The sequence below is a fragment of the Silurus meridionalis genome, chromosome 15 (assembly GCF_014805685.1).
Source record: "Silurus meridionalis isolate SWU-2019-XX chromosome 15, ASM1480568v1, whole genome shotgun sequence".
Classification (NCBI taxonomy): domain Eukaryota; kingdom Metazoa; phylum Chordata; class Actinopteri; order Siluriformes; family Siluridae; genus Silurus; species Silurus meridionalis.
In genome coordinates, this window is record NC_060898.1 from 5,210,319 (window position 1) to 5,230,371 (window position 20,053).

General features: G+C 39.6%; 1 protein-coding gene across 4 annotated transcripts in view; it reads left to right on the forward strand.

Moving 5' to 3' along the window:
- The window catches only part of whrna (whirlin a), a 130,019-nt gene that overhangs the window by 71,884 nt on the left and 38,082 nt on the right, over nt 1-20,053 (forward strand). For all 4 annotated transcript variants that reach the window (XM_046868485.1, XM_046868486.1, XM_046868488.1 and 1 more), the window contains exons 3-4: nt 3,921-4,046; nt 16,532-16,740. In XM_046868485.1, coding sequence (XP_046724441.1) covers nt 3,921-4,046; nt 16,532-16,740 — 335 coding nt within the window. The remainder of the gene's footprint in view (nt 1-3,920; nt 4,047-16,531; nt 16,741-20,053) is intronic.

The following is a 20,053-nucleotide window of genomic DNA, read 5'->3' on the forward strand; positions in this document are numbered from 1 at the left end:
TTTATAGCTGGATGAACACAGGTGATAGGACATCATTAGCTGATGCTTACTGGCAGTGAAAGAGGCACATTTTTAAAGCAGTTGGTGTGTCGAATAACCTGCTTAAAAAAACTGTGCTTTGCCTCAAAACGCATTGTCCAATGTCCCACAAGGGGACCAAACATCTTAATCAGTTGAGGATAGTGCTCCAAAAAATGATGCTTTGGTAGCAGTGTCACATCAGGAAATAGTTCTTGATATTTATGTCTGTGCTCTGAAATTTTGCACTCAAGATAGGCAATTGACTCATCTGTGTGTGCTGGAGCAACCACAAGCTCCACAATGTCTTTTAAATCTAACAATACCTGCCATGCTATTTCACCATCAGGCACCAAATGCCCAATTACAAATGGGAGCAGTCTAAGAAGGGCCCAGTTTTCATGGGCATTCCCACCTATTGTTTTTCTTGTTGAAAATGTGCGTGGGATTACATGGGGCTTGTTCGTCTTGTCTCCCCACTTGTAAGGGAAATGCATGATAAATCTGTTAAGGATTTCAAGATCAAAATATTCCTTAGATATCAGCAATGTCAAACAACGTGCGATCTCTACTGGCACTATGCCCTCAAAAACATCATGCATGATATCTGGAGGATAACCTGTCTGAACGCTGAAGTGGGTAAGCATTTTACTGATAACACAATAATTTTTTACCCCAAAACAGCTTGAACCATTTGTCTTAGCCAACTGAACATGAGATTCATGAAGTTCTTTTGTCCTGAGTCTAAATAAGCCTGACTTAACCTCCTTGGTTTGAATGTCCGTTTTTGTTCCTGTACAGAATCTGCACATATACACACCAGAAAAATTCTCATTAAAACCAGCTATGCTGTGAGCACTCAAGTTATCTGCCACAACAACCTGAATTGTGCCTTTAAGACTTTTTCCAAGTGATGGAACAAAAATCCCATCTTGTTCCAGAGTTTTAACATCTTGGAGAAGTGGACATAAAATCCTGTCATAACCATACTTGTTCATATCAATGGTTTTGCATAAGACTGCCAAGTAAATGGAGTTCAGTGATGAATGTGAACCAAGAGGTAAATTACTTAAAGTCCAGTAGATACCACAAAGCTTATGTTTTTGAGAAGTTCCCAGAGGATTGCAAACCTCAAAATCATCTATGTATAAGCTTAACAAAATTCTCAGCTCATTACCTGACAGAAAACTGTTTTCCTGAAAGTGTGACCCATCATGAAATGATCTGTAAATATGCTGCTCACCAGTTGCCCTTTTAATCTGTTGTGCTTTATGGTTTTCAACTACTTTGTCTACAACATCTCTCCTATCAAAGAGCTGCTGCAAAGATTGTAGAATAGGCACATACTGAAAGCTTCTTTTTTCTTTGGAATCAAGAATGTATTCAATGGGTTCAACCACTTTGAAGCTTTCTTTGTAATACTGTTTGCGGAGATGACATGTGCTAAGCGGGCCACCCTTCCCAATGGCTTTCACCAAGGGGTTAGATGCAATGAGAGCTTTGGCTACCTCTTTTATTATGGACTTATCTGATGTCTTACTATGTTTCTGAAAGAGGTCTTCAAGAATGTCAATTGAGAGGGGCAGTGTAGCAGAACTTAATAAGTAGTGCAGCTCATCTAAAAATCATCAATTTTGTGCCAGGCACATGTGCAAAATGCTCTAACTTGAGCAATGCTGCAGCAAAATTTTGCTCAATTTTTTTAGACAAGTGTATAGGTCCATTCAAATCAATACTTGAACACCCACTATCTGATTCAACAACATTGTCATCTTGATCATTTAAATCCTCCAGATCATCAGGTAAGTCTTGTGAAACTTGAGTGGTTGTAACTACTCCTGGCTTGAAATCTTCTAATGTATGTGGGTTGTGTTTTCTGTTTTTGTGAGAGTGAAATGTTCCATATATGTTTGTTTGAAAAAAGCAACCCCTAAACATACATGTAATAGTTTCATTATTCTTTAGATGACTGCCAATGTGAATAAAATAATCTCTCTCTGTATGAAGATCACAACAAGCACACAAATGGCAACTCAATGTTGACAGTTCCAGTAACTCCTGAGAGTTTTTTGGGATGGACTCTACTCAAATGAATGTGCAAAGCATTCCACGTCCTAAAGGAACACAGACAATTTGTGTGTAGGCAAGGGTAGCGTTGCGGTGACAGTGCTCTAATCTAATATGTTTAAGTAGCTCATATCTACTAGATAAAGTTACACTACATGCCTTACACTTCCACATCCTGATCCTGATGAATATTTCTTCCTCCTGTCCCCCTACTTAAATCTCTTATACAGACATTAGTACAGTCAAAAATCAAATAAAAAGAAACATTTCAATTATAAATCTAAATTTAGTAAATGATGCCTATAACCTGTAATGACTGATGCAGATGGACTTCAGAGTGCAGGGTGAAGGCACACTTGCAGCTGGACAGACGATCAGAACACTATGGCAGTAATTGCTGTGATAAACAAAGACAGGTGAATTAATATCAGTGATTAAAATTATTATTATTATTATCAACATTACTATTATAAATATTATTAGTAATAATACATTATTATTATATTTTTCTTTTATTGTTGCATTTATACAACCAATATAATTTTTATATGGAAGTTTACACACTCCTACCAGCTGTTAGACATGACCTCTGATGGTACTGAACTTGATCTCATCTGGTGTTTATTTACAATGTACCAACTCAACTGCACTAATGCACAGCCCAGTACTACACTAACATAACCAACACAACTAGTATGCACTAACAAATTGACAAGGTATTTGGTGACTATTCTAATTATAGCTAATTTATTTCTCCTTAAATTATTAGATTTTTGTATATAGTTCAGCCTCTGTGTGGTGTTTCTTTTACCAAAATTATAATCTTTCTGTATGTTTACTTATATCAATTCCTGTAAAACTTTATTTCCCCCCTTCCCTTATTTTTATCATGTAAATCATTATGGCTATCATACTTTGGCTTTACTGCTGGTGAACTTTTAATACTGTGTTATTCGTTCTGTTGAAAATCGTTCCATTTTTATTAGTTCTTTCTTTCTTAACAAGCAGAATCACTTGTGCAAGGTCTCTCCCTCTCCTGTTGAGTTATGTGTGAAAGATTCACTTATACCACACGTGTAGTTTAGACAAGCGACAGTTAATGCTAATCTGACTACTGCCCTGTTATTGGCAAAACAACGGACAGCCTCATTTAAACAAATATGTGGAAATTAAACAGAGATGGTTATTTAAATTTGTGTATTTGTTTAATGAGTAAACGCATTGTGTTATAAAATTGAACTGCTCATGCCATTACCTGCAGTAAAGTCCACCATGCTAATCGTGAACTGTACAGTAATTAGCTCGCTTTCTCTTAACCTGAATGAACGTTACATCTTGTCGATTGACAACGAAAAATTGTTGTTCTGTTGTTGTAATTGGTGTATTATCAACAAAAAAGACTAACACGTTTAGTTAAAAGTTATTTAGTTTACATTTTAATTAATTTTAAAAGTGTATAACAAGATTTGCTCTTACCTTTTCACAAGAGCGCGAAAAACAGGTGAAATCGAAGCCAGGCGTTGCTTAAATCTCGCGATATCGGCGGTGAAGTTCCCGGAAGCGTGAGAGTTTGATTGTGTTACGTTATTTTGACATAAGTAAATCTATTAAAATCTAAGTAGTTGACCTTATAGAAAATCCTACATGATTTATTTGCGTTCATTTAGTAAACATAAAATTATATTGTACGGAATGTATGTTACATTTAAGTAAATTTAACATGCAGCAGAATTCATTTTTTTGAGTGTAAATTAATGGATCGACTCAAGTTTTTCATTTGCAAGCACTATATGTAATAATTGCATAGCTTACAGCTGCATGCTTTTTTGTCCCAGGTGAATCTGGTGCTGGATGATGGTCGCTCTCTGGGACTGATGATCCGTGGAGGAGCTGAATACGCTCTGGGGATCTACATCACCGGTGTTGACCAAGGTTCAGCAGCAGAGTGTGGGGGGCTAAAGGTAAAGCCTCACCCAATTCTCCCTAAAAAAAACCCTTTATTTTACTTCAATAAAATTCTTTACTTCCAGCGTTGATTTCCAGAATACTTCTCAAGTGCACAAATTCATTGTTGTGAATCTTTCATGTTTCTCAGAGTTATCTCACTACACATGCTCTACATTTCTCATTTCTTTTGCATCGTCACTGCCTCCCACTGACAATTGAGCTTCAATTTTTCGCTCCCTTACTTCCAGCCCCACCATTCATCTTCTCTGTTTGATCCAATCTTCCATTGATGTGCTCCTCTGTCAGGACTCTGTGATAAAGGAAACACATTGTGTGGTTAGAGGCTGTTTGTGTATTGTGTGTGCACTGGCCTATACAGGTGTCTAGCTGATGTTGCACTCACATCAGTCAGCTTGGATGTGTCTGTTAGACCCACCCAGACTCTGCAGTTGGATTCGGAATCAGCACTAAAAATGTGTGTGGGCAGCCTGAGAAAAAACCTGTCATCTGGTCAGATTTGGACAATTTCTGAGATCTTCAGACACTTACACTTTCCCAGAGCTTTCCTAAGTCTATGTTTCTATTTTTCATGCCTCAGATGCAGTATTTACTACAAAAGTGGCTCCTACTTCTGCATTTATAACCAGATCTACTATGGAAAATGCTTTATTGCTACATTTTACAGAGTTAATTAACAATAGAAAATGAGTCCTGACTATGACTATCAGCATCATCTACTGTACATCTGTCTCTGAGGTGAAATTCACTCCACTGATCTCTGTTCATGGTAACATCGAAGGGGAAATAATTACTAATTTACACGCTTGTTTGTTATTAACAATTTTCTGCTTTTAATCATGCAAAGTGAACAGTTGTACAGATACAACATTTTATTTATATTCTATTTTATAGAGCACTATAGAGAACAACAGAACTTGACCTGAAGTGCTCTCAAACAATTAAACAATGACAAGTTGTTAGTTGTGGTCGAGAAAAAACAACCAAAACAAAAAAAAACCACATCCTTGGCGGCATTGCAGTTTCCTGGATCACAGATATCAGAAGTTATTACTGTCGGAAAAAGACTTTTATCTATTGCATGACACATCTTTAAGACTTTCTCTTCTGTTTTTTTGTGATATGAGTTTCAGTCGTGAGTGTGTGCAGTGCAGCTGAGTAACAATGCTGTGTAATTTACTCAGACAACCTGCCTTTATTCCATTTTCACAGCACATTGCTTCTCCATTTGTGGCTTCGATTCGAGATGAATCTCATCATTACAGAGGGTCATGGAAATTTCAGGCTTGTGAAGGAATGGGTGTTTTCTTTGGAGCCAGACGTTTAGATTTTAATGATCAGAAGATCAAGCTGTGTGGGGTTTTTTTTGTTGTCAGAGCTGTTGGAATGAATCCATATAAAGCTCTGTGTGTGTGTGTGTGTGTGTGTGTGTGTGTGTGTGTGTGTGTGTGTGTGTGTGTGTGTGTGAGAGAGAGCTCTGTACATTTTTGTTGTGGTGTTATGGAAACACAGCTCACACACCTGCAAGAAGAATAAACTCTCTAAGGTTTCATTTAACTGGCATTGTGTTTGTATTAACATGAGCACAAACACTCGCTCGCTTGTATTCACACTAGAACATGTAGTTCATTGGATGGGCTATGTCTAAACACACACACATACAAAAGAGGTGGGTACCTCTCTTGGGGTGGGTACAAATCAGTCCAACGGAAAAGCAAGAAGTCACCGGCGGGTGATGTCACGACCAGGTAGCTATAAAAGCACACGCCGTGGAGATGGTGTTTGCTTCTGTTTGTTTAGGAGGCACCCTGTGTGTGTTTGTTTTTGCCGCAGGTAAGTACCGGTAAATCAGTAAAAATATAAAAATAAATAAATACACAGAAAAGCAAGATAAAGGCAAGCGGTCTTTCAGGGAGAGACACGCTAGTGATGTCCGTTTCAACATCACTAGACACAGACACAGCCTATGTGTATCTTGTAAGGGAGCGGAGCATGCTCGGTTGGCTCTTCATGGAGCCAACTGCTCACACTGTGGACGTACCAAAAACGTGGGGTTTGCTGAAGGATTCAAGATGGGCTTGTCCCTTTTCAGCACCATCTCACAGAGTTCAAAAGCCCAAACTTTGGCAGTTTCTTCCACTGTGAAGATGGTGCGGCGCTCTGACAGGGACAGAGCCGTTGTCCTGGATGCCGTCGTAGTGGCCACTGGTCTGTTCGGCAATTACTATGATCGTTGACAGGTTTCAGGAGGCAAAAAGGCAGCTGTGTTGTTTCAGCACTTCCTCCCTCGTCGCTCTAGTGGGGCTGCTCGGTGGGCGCAGCTCCAGGCCAGTATGAGTGGGCATCAGGAACCAGAAAGTCAGCGTTGCCGTTTGTACTTCTCTGCCAGGCACAGTAGGCAATGCCCTAGGTCGAAGCCCAGAGAGATGACGGATCTGAGGACCGCTATCTTTAATAAGAGGGCTTCGACGAGATCTTAGTGCCCTCAGCAAATCAGACTGTTAACCCTGCCACCTCCGGTGCTTCAGGGCACAGCGATTTCCAGGGAGTGCCTCCCTCAGCTTCCTGGTCGTGACGACACCCGGCTGGTGACGTCGGACATTTCTGTTGAGACGATTACACACGTGGTTCAGAGTGTGGTCAAGCAGAGGTGTTCCCAAAGCATTGTCGACGTAGCGACTCGTTCCCTCTGGCAACCTTGGTTACATACGTAACCTAGAGATGTTCCTGATCACCTTATCATCATCATCTTTTCTCTGCTTGTTTCCTATATGGTGGTTGTTCAGCCTTGATACATTTATTAGATAACAAAATTTGATGTGAAGTTTAGTTACCAGCATGACACAAACAGTAATGGCTTCTTGTTACTTAAGTACAAGTCAGAGCCCCAATTTCTTTACTTCTACTTGAGTGAAAAACAGCTTTTACCATAGATTTAAGGCTTTGATTCATATAGTACAATAAAATAAGGTCTCACACACGTGACAATGGTGGTCTAGGTTTGGCTTCAATCAAACTCGAGTGTTTGCTGTTCTGTGTTTCTTGTTTTCATAGGCCAGGTGTCATGTAAATTGTACCTGCCTGACCTTGTCATATTACTACATATTTTTACATTTTACAGTTTTTCAAAAGGAATACATAATTAAGCTAAACATTAATAAGTGCAATAATGTGTAATGTTAGTTTTATACATTCATATCTCAAACAGCAGAAGTGAGGTATAAAATGGTAGGAAACCTGTGAGGAGCCTTTAATTGAAGCTTGGGACAGAATGTGATAATGAGGGCAAGTGTTTAAACAGCCTACAAGTAAATCACTGCAACTAATGAAGCAACTAATGAAGTGTATTTTATTAGAAGGTTGTTAGCAAATAGATTTAATTTTGAAATCACAAACAGTCAAAGAACCAACCATAATTTTATTACAATTCAGAAATTCAAATGTAACTATAGATGCCACATTTACATACCACACCATGTTTACCAAGTAATAGTGTTGTATCATCAGAATTTGTATATTGGGTCATGATTCATTCGTTTATACTGCAACCTATTTTATGAGACAACAGCAGTTGTCTATAAGGTGTTTAATACAAACCACTAAAGTTTTAATCAAAGGGAAACATGTATAAGGTTCAGGGTGACTTCTATCTCATAAGAAAGCCATCTTGCTGCTGTGTGATTTTCTCGCTCTGCTGTAAAATGCATAGATCAGTTTTCATCTGCCATTTTTGTCAGCGATGTACGGAATAATGATTCAGATACTCTGGATACTTAAGACTTTGGCTCAGGTAGGTTGTTCTGCAGCCAGGGAAAATCACTGGTGTATTTAAACAGCTCTGCTAGATGAAGCAAAATGATTAATTTTTAATGAATGTTCTGACGATCATGTTGCATCTGTAATTAGAAATCTTTTTGCCTGCAACTGACACAAAAAATTCAAAAAGACATTAACACAACCACTCATATATACAACTTCATTCAGAATTACAAGGAATCCCTTGCACTAGCCAAAAGCTGACTTGAAAGCAGACGTAATACATATGTCTTGCATTAGAATTAGCTTTAATATTTTGGGTGTGGTTTTACAGCTGAGCCTTGAGATGAAGCAATGATGGATAAGGGATAAATAGAGGAAAATGTGTGGCAGTGGACAGCATGAACCCTGGTCGTGACAGATCTGGAAATGAGCAAGCAAGCTCCTGATCCAGGACACTTGACATTTGGAGTGATGGCACCGCTGCAGCCAGAGCAGGAAAGTTTTACACATACATTTATATTAACAGGACAAATAGAAGGGCTTTCCATTTTCACATTTATTTTCACATACAATTTAGAGAAAAGGTGCTTTATACTTGTCACATGTATTTTATGGTATAGTGACATTCTTTCCTCGCGTAACCAAGCGATGTTAGGAAGCTGGGGACAGAGCACAGGGTCAGCCTTGTTACTGCACCCAAAAGGGTTAAGGGCCTTGCTCAAGGGCCACAGCTTGGCAATACCATTGCTTAAACCCCTGATCTTTTCATCAGTAACCTAGAGCCTTGCACAATGAGCTACCACCTCTCCAGGTTTTCACATATCCCAGCTTGTCAGGAAGCTATGGTCAGAGCACAAGTTCAGCCATGTGACCATGTCCTTGGAGCACAGCGGGTTAGGGGACTTACTCAAGGGCCCAACAATGGCAGCTTGGCAGTGCTGGGGCTTGAACACTTGATCTTCTGATTCGGTAACCAAGAGCCTTAACAACTGAACCACCAAAGCCCAAGAATAGTTTGGTCTATACAGTTATAGGAGGTTATTATACATCTCAAATTAAATACATAGTGTCTATAGTATTTGATCATTTTAGTTGGCAACACATAGCTGGACTTTTTGTCACACAAAATGTTTGATTCAAAACAGTTAATTCTCTCCATCTATTATCTAATAGAGAAGTAACCAATAAGGGGAAGCTCAAAAAATAGCACCTGTTTTGTTGTATGCCAAGGAAATATGAGTAGATAATTTTCAAGGCACCAGTATGCTACTATTAGGGATGAAGTTGAAGACGATGATGTACATCTGGGATGGCTGTGATGGATGGATTTAATCCCGTCGCCTCAATAAAGATTATGAGCATTGTTCTCCACAGGCCATTCCGGTGTATGTGTCAACACATTACGCGCCTCATTCTTTTATGTCCAGCCGTTGTTCCTGGAGGATAAGGCAGGAAATAGATGGTTGTAAAATGCTAGAGGTCTTAATGGTTAATGCCTCCCATAGACTGTTAATGAGATGTAATAATGAGGTCACACAGCGGGAGCTCAGCTGGATCATTGGTGTCGGGATGCACATTGTCTCGCATACACACTCTAATGACATCATGCGCATCAGGGTATAATAGTGGTCAGACAAACACATTCCTGTGTTTTTTCTTTTTTTTTTGTACCACAGCCATTTGCAAATGTTTTGTCAGCATTTGCCATATGTTTGTGTTGGACCTTTACACGGATTTATTGCTTCCAGATATCTTTTTATTTGTTATTTCATGATTTATTTTATGAACATAAACTAATAAAACCATTTTACAAAGGTGAAGGACAAAGTCAAGGTAGAAAAACCAATTTAAAAAGGATGCTTGAAGATCTTTTAAAACCAATGAAACTTAAACAACTCAAATTCTCAAGGTATTGGGACACCTGACTTTTCTTTCTAATCTTTCCAGAAGAGTGGAGGTTATTATACCTGCAAATGACGACTAAGTGTGAAACGGAACGTTCAAAAAGAACATACAAATATTAGCCATGTCAGGTGTCTATAAACTTTTGTTCATATACAGTGGGGTAGCACACTATTTACATCTTGATCTCCCAAATATGGTTTGCTTTCTGTGTTAGACAAGATTAAGGGAGGTAGCATGCTGATCGTAGCTTGTGGTAGAGATGTGTTGTTTTATTACTCGGATAGTTGTAGAATGTAGTGTCAAAGGGTTTGCACTGAAAGTCAGTAAGAATCATATTAAAAGTCTTGGAATAACCTGATACTTTGAACAACTAATATTCTTTTTCTAAGCATTAAAAATGTGCATGTGCAGTGAGCACTGGCTAAGTAAAAAATAAATCAGATATAATATGAAGTTGTTATTTGCAGTGTCTGGAAGTAAGCAAGTACTGTCAGATGATCTGTAGGAACAGACTGATGCTGTCAAAGTGTCTGTGAGAGTGAGTGGGCTTGGTCAGGGTATCTGTATGACTGGGCAAGTACTGTTAGAATGTCTGTGAGAGAGGTAAAGGTACTGTCGGAAATCTGTGGGGCAGGTGTTTGCAGTGGGAGTGTCTGTAGTATTGGACATGTGTAGTCAGTATGTCTGTAAGAGTATACAGCTACTTTCAGAGTATCTGTGGGGGTGGACAGTTATTACTGTCACAGTGGAGAGGTGCTGTCAAAGTATCTGTGGGAGTGGACAAGTGCTGTTGAAGTATCTGTGGGAGTGGACAAGTGCTGTCAAAGTGTCTAGAGGATTGGACAGTTGCTGTCATAGTATCTGTGGGAGTGGACAGATACTATCATAGTGTCTGCAATAGTGGACAGGTCCTCTCAGGGTGTTTGTAGGAATGGACAGTTAATGTCAGAGTGTTTGTAATTGTGGCAGTTATTCTCAGAGTATCTGTGGGAGTGGATAGTTACTTTCGGAGTGTCTGTGGAAGTGAACAGGTGCTGTCAGATTATCTGTTGAAGTGGACAGTTGCTGTCAAAGTGTCTGCAAGAATGGACAGGTGCTCTCAGATTTCAGGTGGAAGTGGGCAGGTGCTTTCAGAGTGCCTGTGGGTTGACAAGTGCTGTCAAAGTGTGTGGGAGTGGACATGTGTTGTCAGTACATATATGTGGGAGTGGACAGTTACTGTCACAGTGACTGTGGGAGTGGACAGGTGCTATCAGAGTGTTTGTGGGATTGGACAGTTATTCTCAGAGCATTTGTATGAGCGCAACTTACTGTCCGAGTGTCTGTAGGAGTGGACAGGTCCTTTCAGGGTTTCTATGGAAGTGAACAAGTGCTGTCAAAGTGTTTAAGGATTTGGACAGTCACTATCAAAGTATCTGAGGGAGTGAGCAGGTGCTGTTAGAGTGTCTGTGGGAGTGGACAGTTATTCTCAGAGTGTCTGTGGGAGTGGATAGTTACTTTTAGAGTGTCTGTGGAAGTTTACAGGTGCTGTCAGATTGTCTGTGGAAGTGGACAGTTGCTGTTAAAGTGTCTGTGGGTGGACATGTGCTGTCAAAGTTTCTTGAGTGGACAGGTGCCATCAGAATATATATGGGAGTGGACAGTTACTGTCACAGTGACTGTGGGAGTGGACAGGTGCTGTCAAAGTGTCTCACGAATTGGACAGTTGCTGTCAAAGTATCTGTGGGAGTGGATAGGTGCTGTCAGAGTGGTTGTGGTAGTGGCAAGGTCGGTCAGAATGTCTGTGAAAGTGGACATGTCCTGTCAGAGTATCTGTGTGAGCAGGTGGTGTCAGTAAAAGTGCCTGCAGAAGTGGCTGGTGGAGGAAGGAAACAAACATATTTAGAAAACTCTGCAGCTCTGTCTTGGTTCTTTAAGGTGCCCTGCCTTTGCAGTAAATTATATACTCAATATATGGCATGGCTGCCAGGTTGAAACATTTGATCTATTGCTTGACTTAAGTACCATAACTTTGTTCAATTTGGAATTGTTTATGCACAGAAGCAATCTTAACTGTGCAAATGCAAAGCATTTTAATTAAAGAGGCTCATAATTCATAAAGTTAAAATAACCAAAGCTGCTGTTGTTAAAAAATAAAAGGGCGTTTTTGGTTTAATTTGTTTGGCTGAAAGGAATGTGATTATACTGAAGCTCAGCTAGATGAAACTGTGATCTGCATTCTGAAATTGATAGTGCATCTGTCATTGTATTAACAGTCATGGTTTGTCACCGGGCCACATGGGGAACGAGCGCTACACAGATTGCATTCTGTTGGGAACATACAGTCATTGTTTTGGAACTGTTTGACAATTTGCATGCTATGAAGGAATCGTCTTTCTTAGGTAAAATAAACCTGAATTTGTTACTGCACTCCGTTTGCTCTGTGAACAACTTTCTGCTTTATGCCTCAACACTTTCCTAAATCACAAAAACAGGAGTAAGAGGACTGAGCTGATTTCATCATATCTGTCGATCACAGAGCAAAGGGGAAAGGATGGAAATGTCAGGGTTCTGTGGTTCAGAGAAAAGGCTTTAAATTCATCTTACCATTTTCTCTAGTGTGTGGATGTTTGAATTCTAACATAAAATACTAACTATCCTGTTGTGCCAATGTTCTGTCCCATTCATACAGTATATTAATACAGCCACCCTTTATGTAACTGCATGAAAGTAATTCCAGTAGACATCCCCAGGAAAATGATCATTCAGGATACAGTAACACAGTACCGACAATATAAATGGTTTATATATGATTGTATAGCCTGGGCAGCCTGAAGATTTAGTTAAAACCAATTTAGTTAAAATGTAATTGAAATATAATCCAATTTCTGCCTACCCCAGTACTAATGTAATCAAGTCTATTAAGGACCTGTATGTAGCTCAATTTTCTATTGGCCCACCTTTGTGAATGCTTTGTACAATTACAATCACATACAGGCATCTGTTGAACTCAGAAGCAAAGTATGGGCCATATTATTATTATTTTGGACAGCTATCAGGAAGGAGTATTATGCCTTTAAAACTAGCACATTGATTATGGACCCCTTGAAGATTGATTATGGACCCCTGAGAAAAGAGGATGACTTTATTTTACCTATTGTATTTAAATGTTGCATAAAATAATTAGTCAAAAAAGTACAATTTAAAGAGATAAGTATATTCAGAGTGGGCTACTTTTAATGATATAAACTTTCTATCTGGAAAGTTGGCTTATTATGCACATTTGGTAGATTTCCTGTACCTGACAATCAGCATATGTTAATCACCTGTGTGTATTATTTTTTTGAGTAAAAGTTGCATATCCCAAAAGATCTCAGTTTTTTAGTCCCGATGAGCAAAGAACTAGAGGTCAACCGATTCATTGGTTTTGTCGATTAATTGGCACTGATAGATGATTGCTGGAACTATCAGCTATTGGCAAAAATCCATACTGATAGTTTTTCCGGGTAGCATCCATTGCAGGGGCACATGAGAAGGTCCCCTGTCATTATAAGAGCAACCTCTAGACGCAAATCGCTTATGCTACGTGCTGTTTGTTTTTTTACACGAGACTATGTGCTGCACAGAAAGAGCTTGGTGCATGGAGAGTGCTATATTATATTTATTATTTATAATCGATTATTTGTATAATTCTATTTATTAATATATTAAAATGTGCTTAATAAAGCACATTTTCATGATTCAGAACTGTTTTTTATTTATTTTTGTAATAGATTTTAGAACTATTTTACATGGAGTGTTATGTTTGTTTGTTTTTTAATCCACTTTGCATTTTTCCAACATCGGTTAATTAATTGGTTATCAGCAAGTATGATCCATCTTCGCTATCGGTATCAGTAAAACCGGTCCACCTATACAAAGAACAGTTTTTTTTACATTACAACAGCAGTTCTAAAGCAACCAATATACAGTCTTTAATATTTTCCATTAAAGAGAGCTTATTTTTTTAGAAAAACAAATCGGTTTTTTGTATCCATGTGAGATCCACATCAGCTGAAAATCAGTCACAAGTGTAGAAAGCTCCAAGCAAAAGAAGTATCAGGATGAATCACATAGATGAGAAGCGCAAGAGGAGCAACCGCAAAAGAAGTGTGACAAAATCTGGTATCCCATCAGGATGTCAGAGAAAAAAAAAAAGAGAGAACAGAATATTTGGTATACCCTCATGCTGCAGTGTTTTAAAGGGTGTACACTGATCAGAGTGCAAGTACACAGGTTGTAGCAGGTCTTTGCTACAACAGCATAGCTAAATACCAGAAGGAAACACCAGCATCAGGGCACCCTGATATAAGAAGCATCCTGCTATTCTACTGTCATCTAACCTGAGTGATCGCATAAGAGGACACTCTTTAAGCATTTATTAATAACATTATCATTGAAAAGGTTGCTAATTACCCTTGAGGTTTTTCTCGGGTTACAGGAGGTCAACGCAAGAATCAATCCAGAGTCAAAATGAGTAAGCGTGCTTTTACATTAAAATTTGCATTTGCGGCATTTAGCAGACGCTCTTGTCCAGAGCGACGTACAAAAGTGCTTTGAGTCTCTAGCAATGAATAAATCTTCACCGGTACGCTAGATTACAGACTTAATATAAATGAGACTATAACTCTTAATTTTTACAAAGCAAACTTGGAAAGTGCTTATTTAAGTGTTTCAGGAAAAGGTAGACCTTCAACCGTCGTGCAAAGATAGCCAGGGACTCCGCTGTTCTAGGGGATGTTCATTCCACAAACTCGGTACCAGAACAGAGAAGAGCCTTGAAGTATACTTACCTCTCATTCTGAGAAAAGGTGGTACCAGTTTTGCCGGAGGATCTCAGACAGCGTGGTGCAGTACAAGGTGTGATGAGGTCTCTGAGGTAAGATGGTGCTGGTCCATTTTTGGTCTAGTAGGCAAGCATCAGTGTTTTGATACGTGCAGCTACTGGAAGCCAGTGAAGGGAGCGCAGCAGTGGGGTGGTGTGGTAGAACTTGGGCAGATGGAACACAAGTCGTGCAGCTGCGTTTTGGATCATTTGCAGTGGATGAATAGCGTTCAGATGAAGACCTGCCAGACCAACACTCTATAATCAACTGAGTTAAGTAAATATAAAAAGTCAGAATCCTACCTTACCAGAAGATAGTAGATTCAAGATAGAGCTAAAGCTTTAATCTCCAGAAGGTTCTTTCATGCATGCAGTATATTTCTTATTTGATTGGGTGTATGTCAGGGAACCACCAGCCATGCCTCCCTCCTACACTCAGCACACTCGCACAGCCTCGCCCTCCTACTAATCACCTTCACCTGTCTCCAATCTACTCTTCCCTTTATAAGACCCCCATTTCCACTCGCTCACCGTCTGATCTACTGTTCACACTGGCGATCATCCCTGGACTTCCTACATTACAGATTTTACTCGCTTTCCAGTTTGTGCTTATACTAAAGCTTCTGCCACGTGTACTGAGACTAATAAAGCGTTTGCCCATACTCTGGTCTCCGACTCTTGATCCACGTATGACAGTGTAAGTGATTTTTTTGCTTACAACATTGCAATTTTTATAAGCATATACTAATGAATTTTTTTAGTGCAATGGCATTTATAAACCCGCTTTTGACGAAACCTGTGACAACCGCAAGCCTAATTATTGTCCAAAATACGAGTCCTTTTTCATTCCAGACGCATGTTCATTAAATGTATTGACTACTTCACCTGAGTACTAATGACTGTACATAACAAATAAGAACAACAAACTCCCTTATATTCCTGACTTTTCAGACTTTCTATAAGAAAATGTATATATAGTGTATAGTATATAGTGAATGTGAAAATGCAATTGAAAAAAATCATTGAAAATCATTTGTTACACTTATTTTAGCAAGAAAGTTATTTCTAGAAATGAATATATGAAATCCTATTAATAAAATTGGGTATCATCAGCGTTACTGAGCCATGGGTGTTTACTATGGTTCATTTAATTTTGGAACAGCTGTTTAGAATATATTCACCTTAACCATTTATGTTGCCTTTTTTTTCCCAGATTACTGCTTCTTAAATTTGTAAATGTAAAAATGTAAGAATAAGGGAGATGTGCAGACCTGCAGTAACTACAGGGGAATAAAGTTGATCAGTCACACCATGAAGTTATGGGAAAGAGTAGTGGAAGCCAGGCTGAGAGAAGAGGTGACCATCTGTGAGCAACAGTATGGTTTCATGCCAAAGAATACCACTACAGATGCAATGTTTACTTTGAGAATGTTGATTGAGAAGTATAGAGAAGGTCAGAAGCAATTGCAATGTGTGTTTGTGGATTAAGAGAAAGTGTACGACAGGGTGCCAAGAGAGGAGTTGTGGTATTGTATGAGGAAGTCTGGTGTGTCAGAGAAGTATGTGAGGGAAATGTGCAGTAGAAACGACTACTGGTTCAAGGTGGAGTTGGGACTGCATCAAGGATCAGCTCTAAGCCCTTTTCTGTTTGCAGTGGTGATGGACAGATCGACGGACGAGGTCAGACAGGAGTCTCTGTGGACTATGATGTTTGCCGATAATATTGTGATTTGTGGTGAGAGTAGGGAGCAGGTTGAGAAGAGCCTGGAGAGGTGGAGGTACACGCTGGAGAGAAGGGGAATGAAAGTCTGTAGGAGTAAGTCTATGTCTGATGCATGACACAGTCATAGCACAAACATATTTCTCTGTCTTTCTTATACCTTTCACCACATGATCTGTTGCACAGCTGGATTTTCAACCATCCCTTGATTTCATTGCACATTGACCTTCACCTGACCCTCTCATGCTCCTCAGGTGGGCGATCAGATCCTGGAGGTAAATGGGCGTAGCTTCCTGAGCATTCCTCACGACGAGGCGGTGCGTGTGCTCAAGGCTTCACGTCACCTAATGATGACCGTGAAGGATGTGGGGCGACTGCCACACGCCCGCACCGTGGTGGGAGAGACCAAATGGATAGCCAGCTCCCAGATCACGGACAGCTCAGCCAGCAGCAGCGTAGCAGGGTGAGAAAAAAAATGAAGTGTTTAAACTTTTTTATAGATTTTAGAGATGCGCTGTTACTTATGTAATGGAGAGTTTCAGTGTGTCTGTTTGTACGATCAATGGCTTTGTGCCTCGTTTAAGCACCAAATAATAGACATGATAAATCAGAGGTAGTACCATAGTGTGAACTTGGTACTACCTCTGCGTATGAATGCACAATATTGTACACTATCTTTGCAATCATTACACTGTAACAAAGCAGCTCTACAGAAATCTTAATACAATTTTATTTTTAAATTCCTTATTAGCAAAGAAAAGAAAAAAGAGGCTATTACTTGTCACATGTACATTACAGCACAGTGAAATTCATTCTTCGTATATCCCAGTTTGTTAGGATGCTGGGTCAGAGCACAAGGTCAGCCATGATGGAGCACCCCTGGGGTAAGGGAATTGCTCAAGGGCAGCACTGGGGCTAGAACACCCAACCTTCTAATCAGCAACCCATATCCTTGATCAATGAGCCTCCATTTCCATTGAGTCCCTGTGACGACAAAGTAACCTAAAAAGGAACTTAAAACAGACTCAATCATTTTCAGAGAGAAACCAGACCATGAGATTATAAATCATTACTGTTCCACAGCTGTGTGCAACAAGTATAACAAAATATGGACAGTAGTTCGTGAACACGACCACCATACCAATATGAGCTTTTTAAACATGTACATACTTACCCCAGGACAGAATTTATGTCTCCTGATGAATTCATTTCAACTCACAAGTCTGTAAAAACACATGGTTAATTTCCTAAAAAGTAATTATGTAATGTACTTGTTATGGCACAGTAAATCCCTACAGGCTGAAAGAAGGTGATATTTAGTTCTAATGTCCAATATTTCCTCCATATTTGAGCCTTTTACCAATTCCACAAGCGTTTTGTGTGGAGACTCGCGAGGGACATTGATATCACATATTTTCTGCCTAATTTTGAGTTTGTGTTATTTTTCCTTTTGTCTCTGCCTCCGTAAACAGCCTGTGGATGTTCAAGCCGTTTGTTTGTGCTTAATAAATTGCCAATTCTATGCTTATACATGCTGATTTAATTTGAGTCCTGAAGCTGCTCCAAGGTTGAGTTTAAATCTCTATTTTAAAAGTAGGTCAAGTGATAGCTATTTCTCCTTCTATTCTTCTCCCTCGTCACATCCATGTAACCCCACAGCAACCCTGTGGTGGAAAAGAGTTGTGAAAATGCTGCGGCCTGTTTCTGGTGTTAAAGCTGTTTGCTTTACTGTATCATGAATTGAAGCATGAAACCCACATCAGTGCCTATATTCCTCAGTCAACTCCTAGGCTTTATTTTAAATGATGTGTGTCACCAGTAGTGGCTTATGCTCAGACAGTAAGCTTTGTTATGCAGGTAAATAAACACGTGTATGTGGTGGCTAAATTGCCCTTGGTGTCCAGTGCAAACACGTTTCCCATAAATCTGAATGGAGCATGGGTAATGAAAGTTTAGGTGTAGTTGCAGGCCAGAGAAAATGCAAGTTGGCATTTTATAAAAGGGCCATTTATTAGCATTTTACTTGGCTCTAGTTGGAGTGCAGTACACCTATGCGGAACAGCCAATAGTCCCAGAGGACTAAGCACATTTGTACTGTTATGGTTTCATCAACACTGCAAAGTGAGGCTCATTATAATGCTGGAGAGGGAGTGCAGGATTCTCTAGTTTGCCACTACACAGCAAATACTTGAACTTAAGGTCTTTATTCACACAGCTAATAAGGATCCTCAGCTTTATGCATCCCAAAGAACCAGTGTGTAGCAACAGCTATAGTATACAATAAAGTATATACAGTATCTCACAAAAGTAAATACACCTCTCACATTTTAGCAACCATTTTAGTAGACCTTCTCAAGGGACAATACTATAGAAATTAAACGTGAATATTTTTTAGAGGAGTCAGTGCGCAGCTTGTGCAGCAGTACAGATTTCTTCTTCCTCTTCTTTCGGCTGCTCCCATTAGGGGTCGCCACAGCGGATCATCCGTCTCCATACCATCCTGTCCTCTACATCTGCCTCTTTCACACCAACTACCTGCATGTCTTCCCTCACCACATACATGAACCTCCTCCTTGGCCTTCCTCTTTTCCTCCTACCTGGTGGCTCCATCTTCAGCATTCTTCTACCAATATAATTCATGTCCCTTCTCTGCACATGTCCAAACCATCTCAATCTCGCCTCCCTCACCTTGTCACCAAAACATCCTACATGTGCTATACCTCTAATAAACTCATTTCTAATCTTGTCCATCCTCGTCACTCCCAACGAAAACCTTAACATCTTCAGCTCTGCTGCCTCCAGCTCTGCCTCCTGCCTTTTACTCAATGCCACTGTCTCTAATCCATACAACATCGCAGGTCTCACCACAGTCCTATAAACTTTCCCTTTCATTCTTGCAGATACCCTACTATCACAAATCACTCCTGTCACTCTTCTCCACCCACTCCACCCTGCCTGCACTCTTTTCTTTACTTCTAACACACTCTCCATTACTTTGCACTGTTGACCCCAGGTACCTGAACTCCTCCACCTTCTCCACCTCTTCTCCCTGCAACCGCATCACTCCACTGCCCTCCCTCTCATTCACACACATGTACTCTGTCTTACTCCTACTGACTTTCATTCCCCTTCTCTCCAGCGCATATCTCCACCTCTCCAGGCTCTTCTCAACCTGCTCTCTACTCTCACCACAAATCACAATATCATCTGCAAACATCAGCAGTACAGATTTACTGTCCTCTAAAAATAACTCAACATACATCCATTATTGTCAAAATAACTGGCAACAAATGTGAGTACATCCTAAGTGAACATGTCAAAACATCATCTAATAATTAAGACATAATCCTGAAAATAAATATATAGCTTTCCTTGTTAAAAAAGAAGCACTTTATAAAAGTTCTGTAGTTCAAACAAAAAAATCTAAAGACTTCAAAAGGGTAAATATAGAGTGTTTACTACAAGATGATCTTGTGTAGACAAATAAAACTATGAGCATGGACATGGAGTATTAAAAAGGAAAGGAATTGCTCATGATCCAAAGCATACCACCTCATTTAATGGCATGGGTGTGTATAGCAAGGTGTATGAGGAAATATTACCTGTTTAGATTCAACCAAATTGTGTACAGTTCTCCAAAAATATACAACTTAGCAATAACAGTTTGGAGAAGAACTACATATGGTTGTAAACGTGTTGAAAAATATCGGAATACTTTTATCTATATAGTGTACATGAAAAGTGCGTCTAATAATGGATGATAATACGTATTAGGC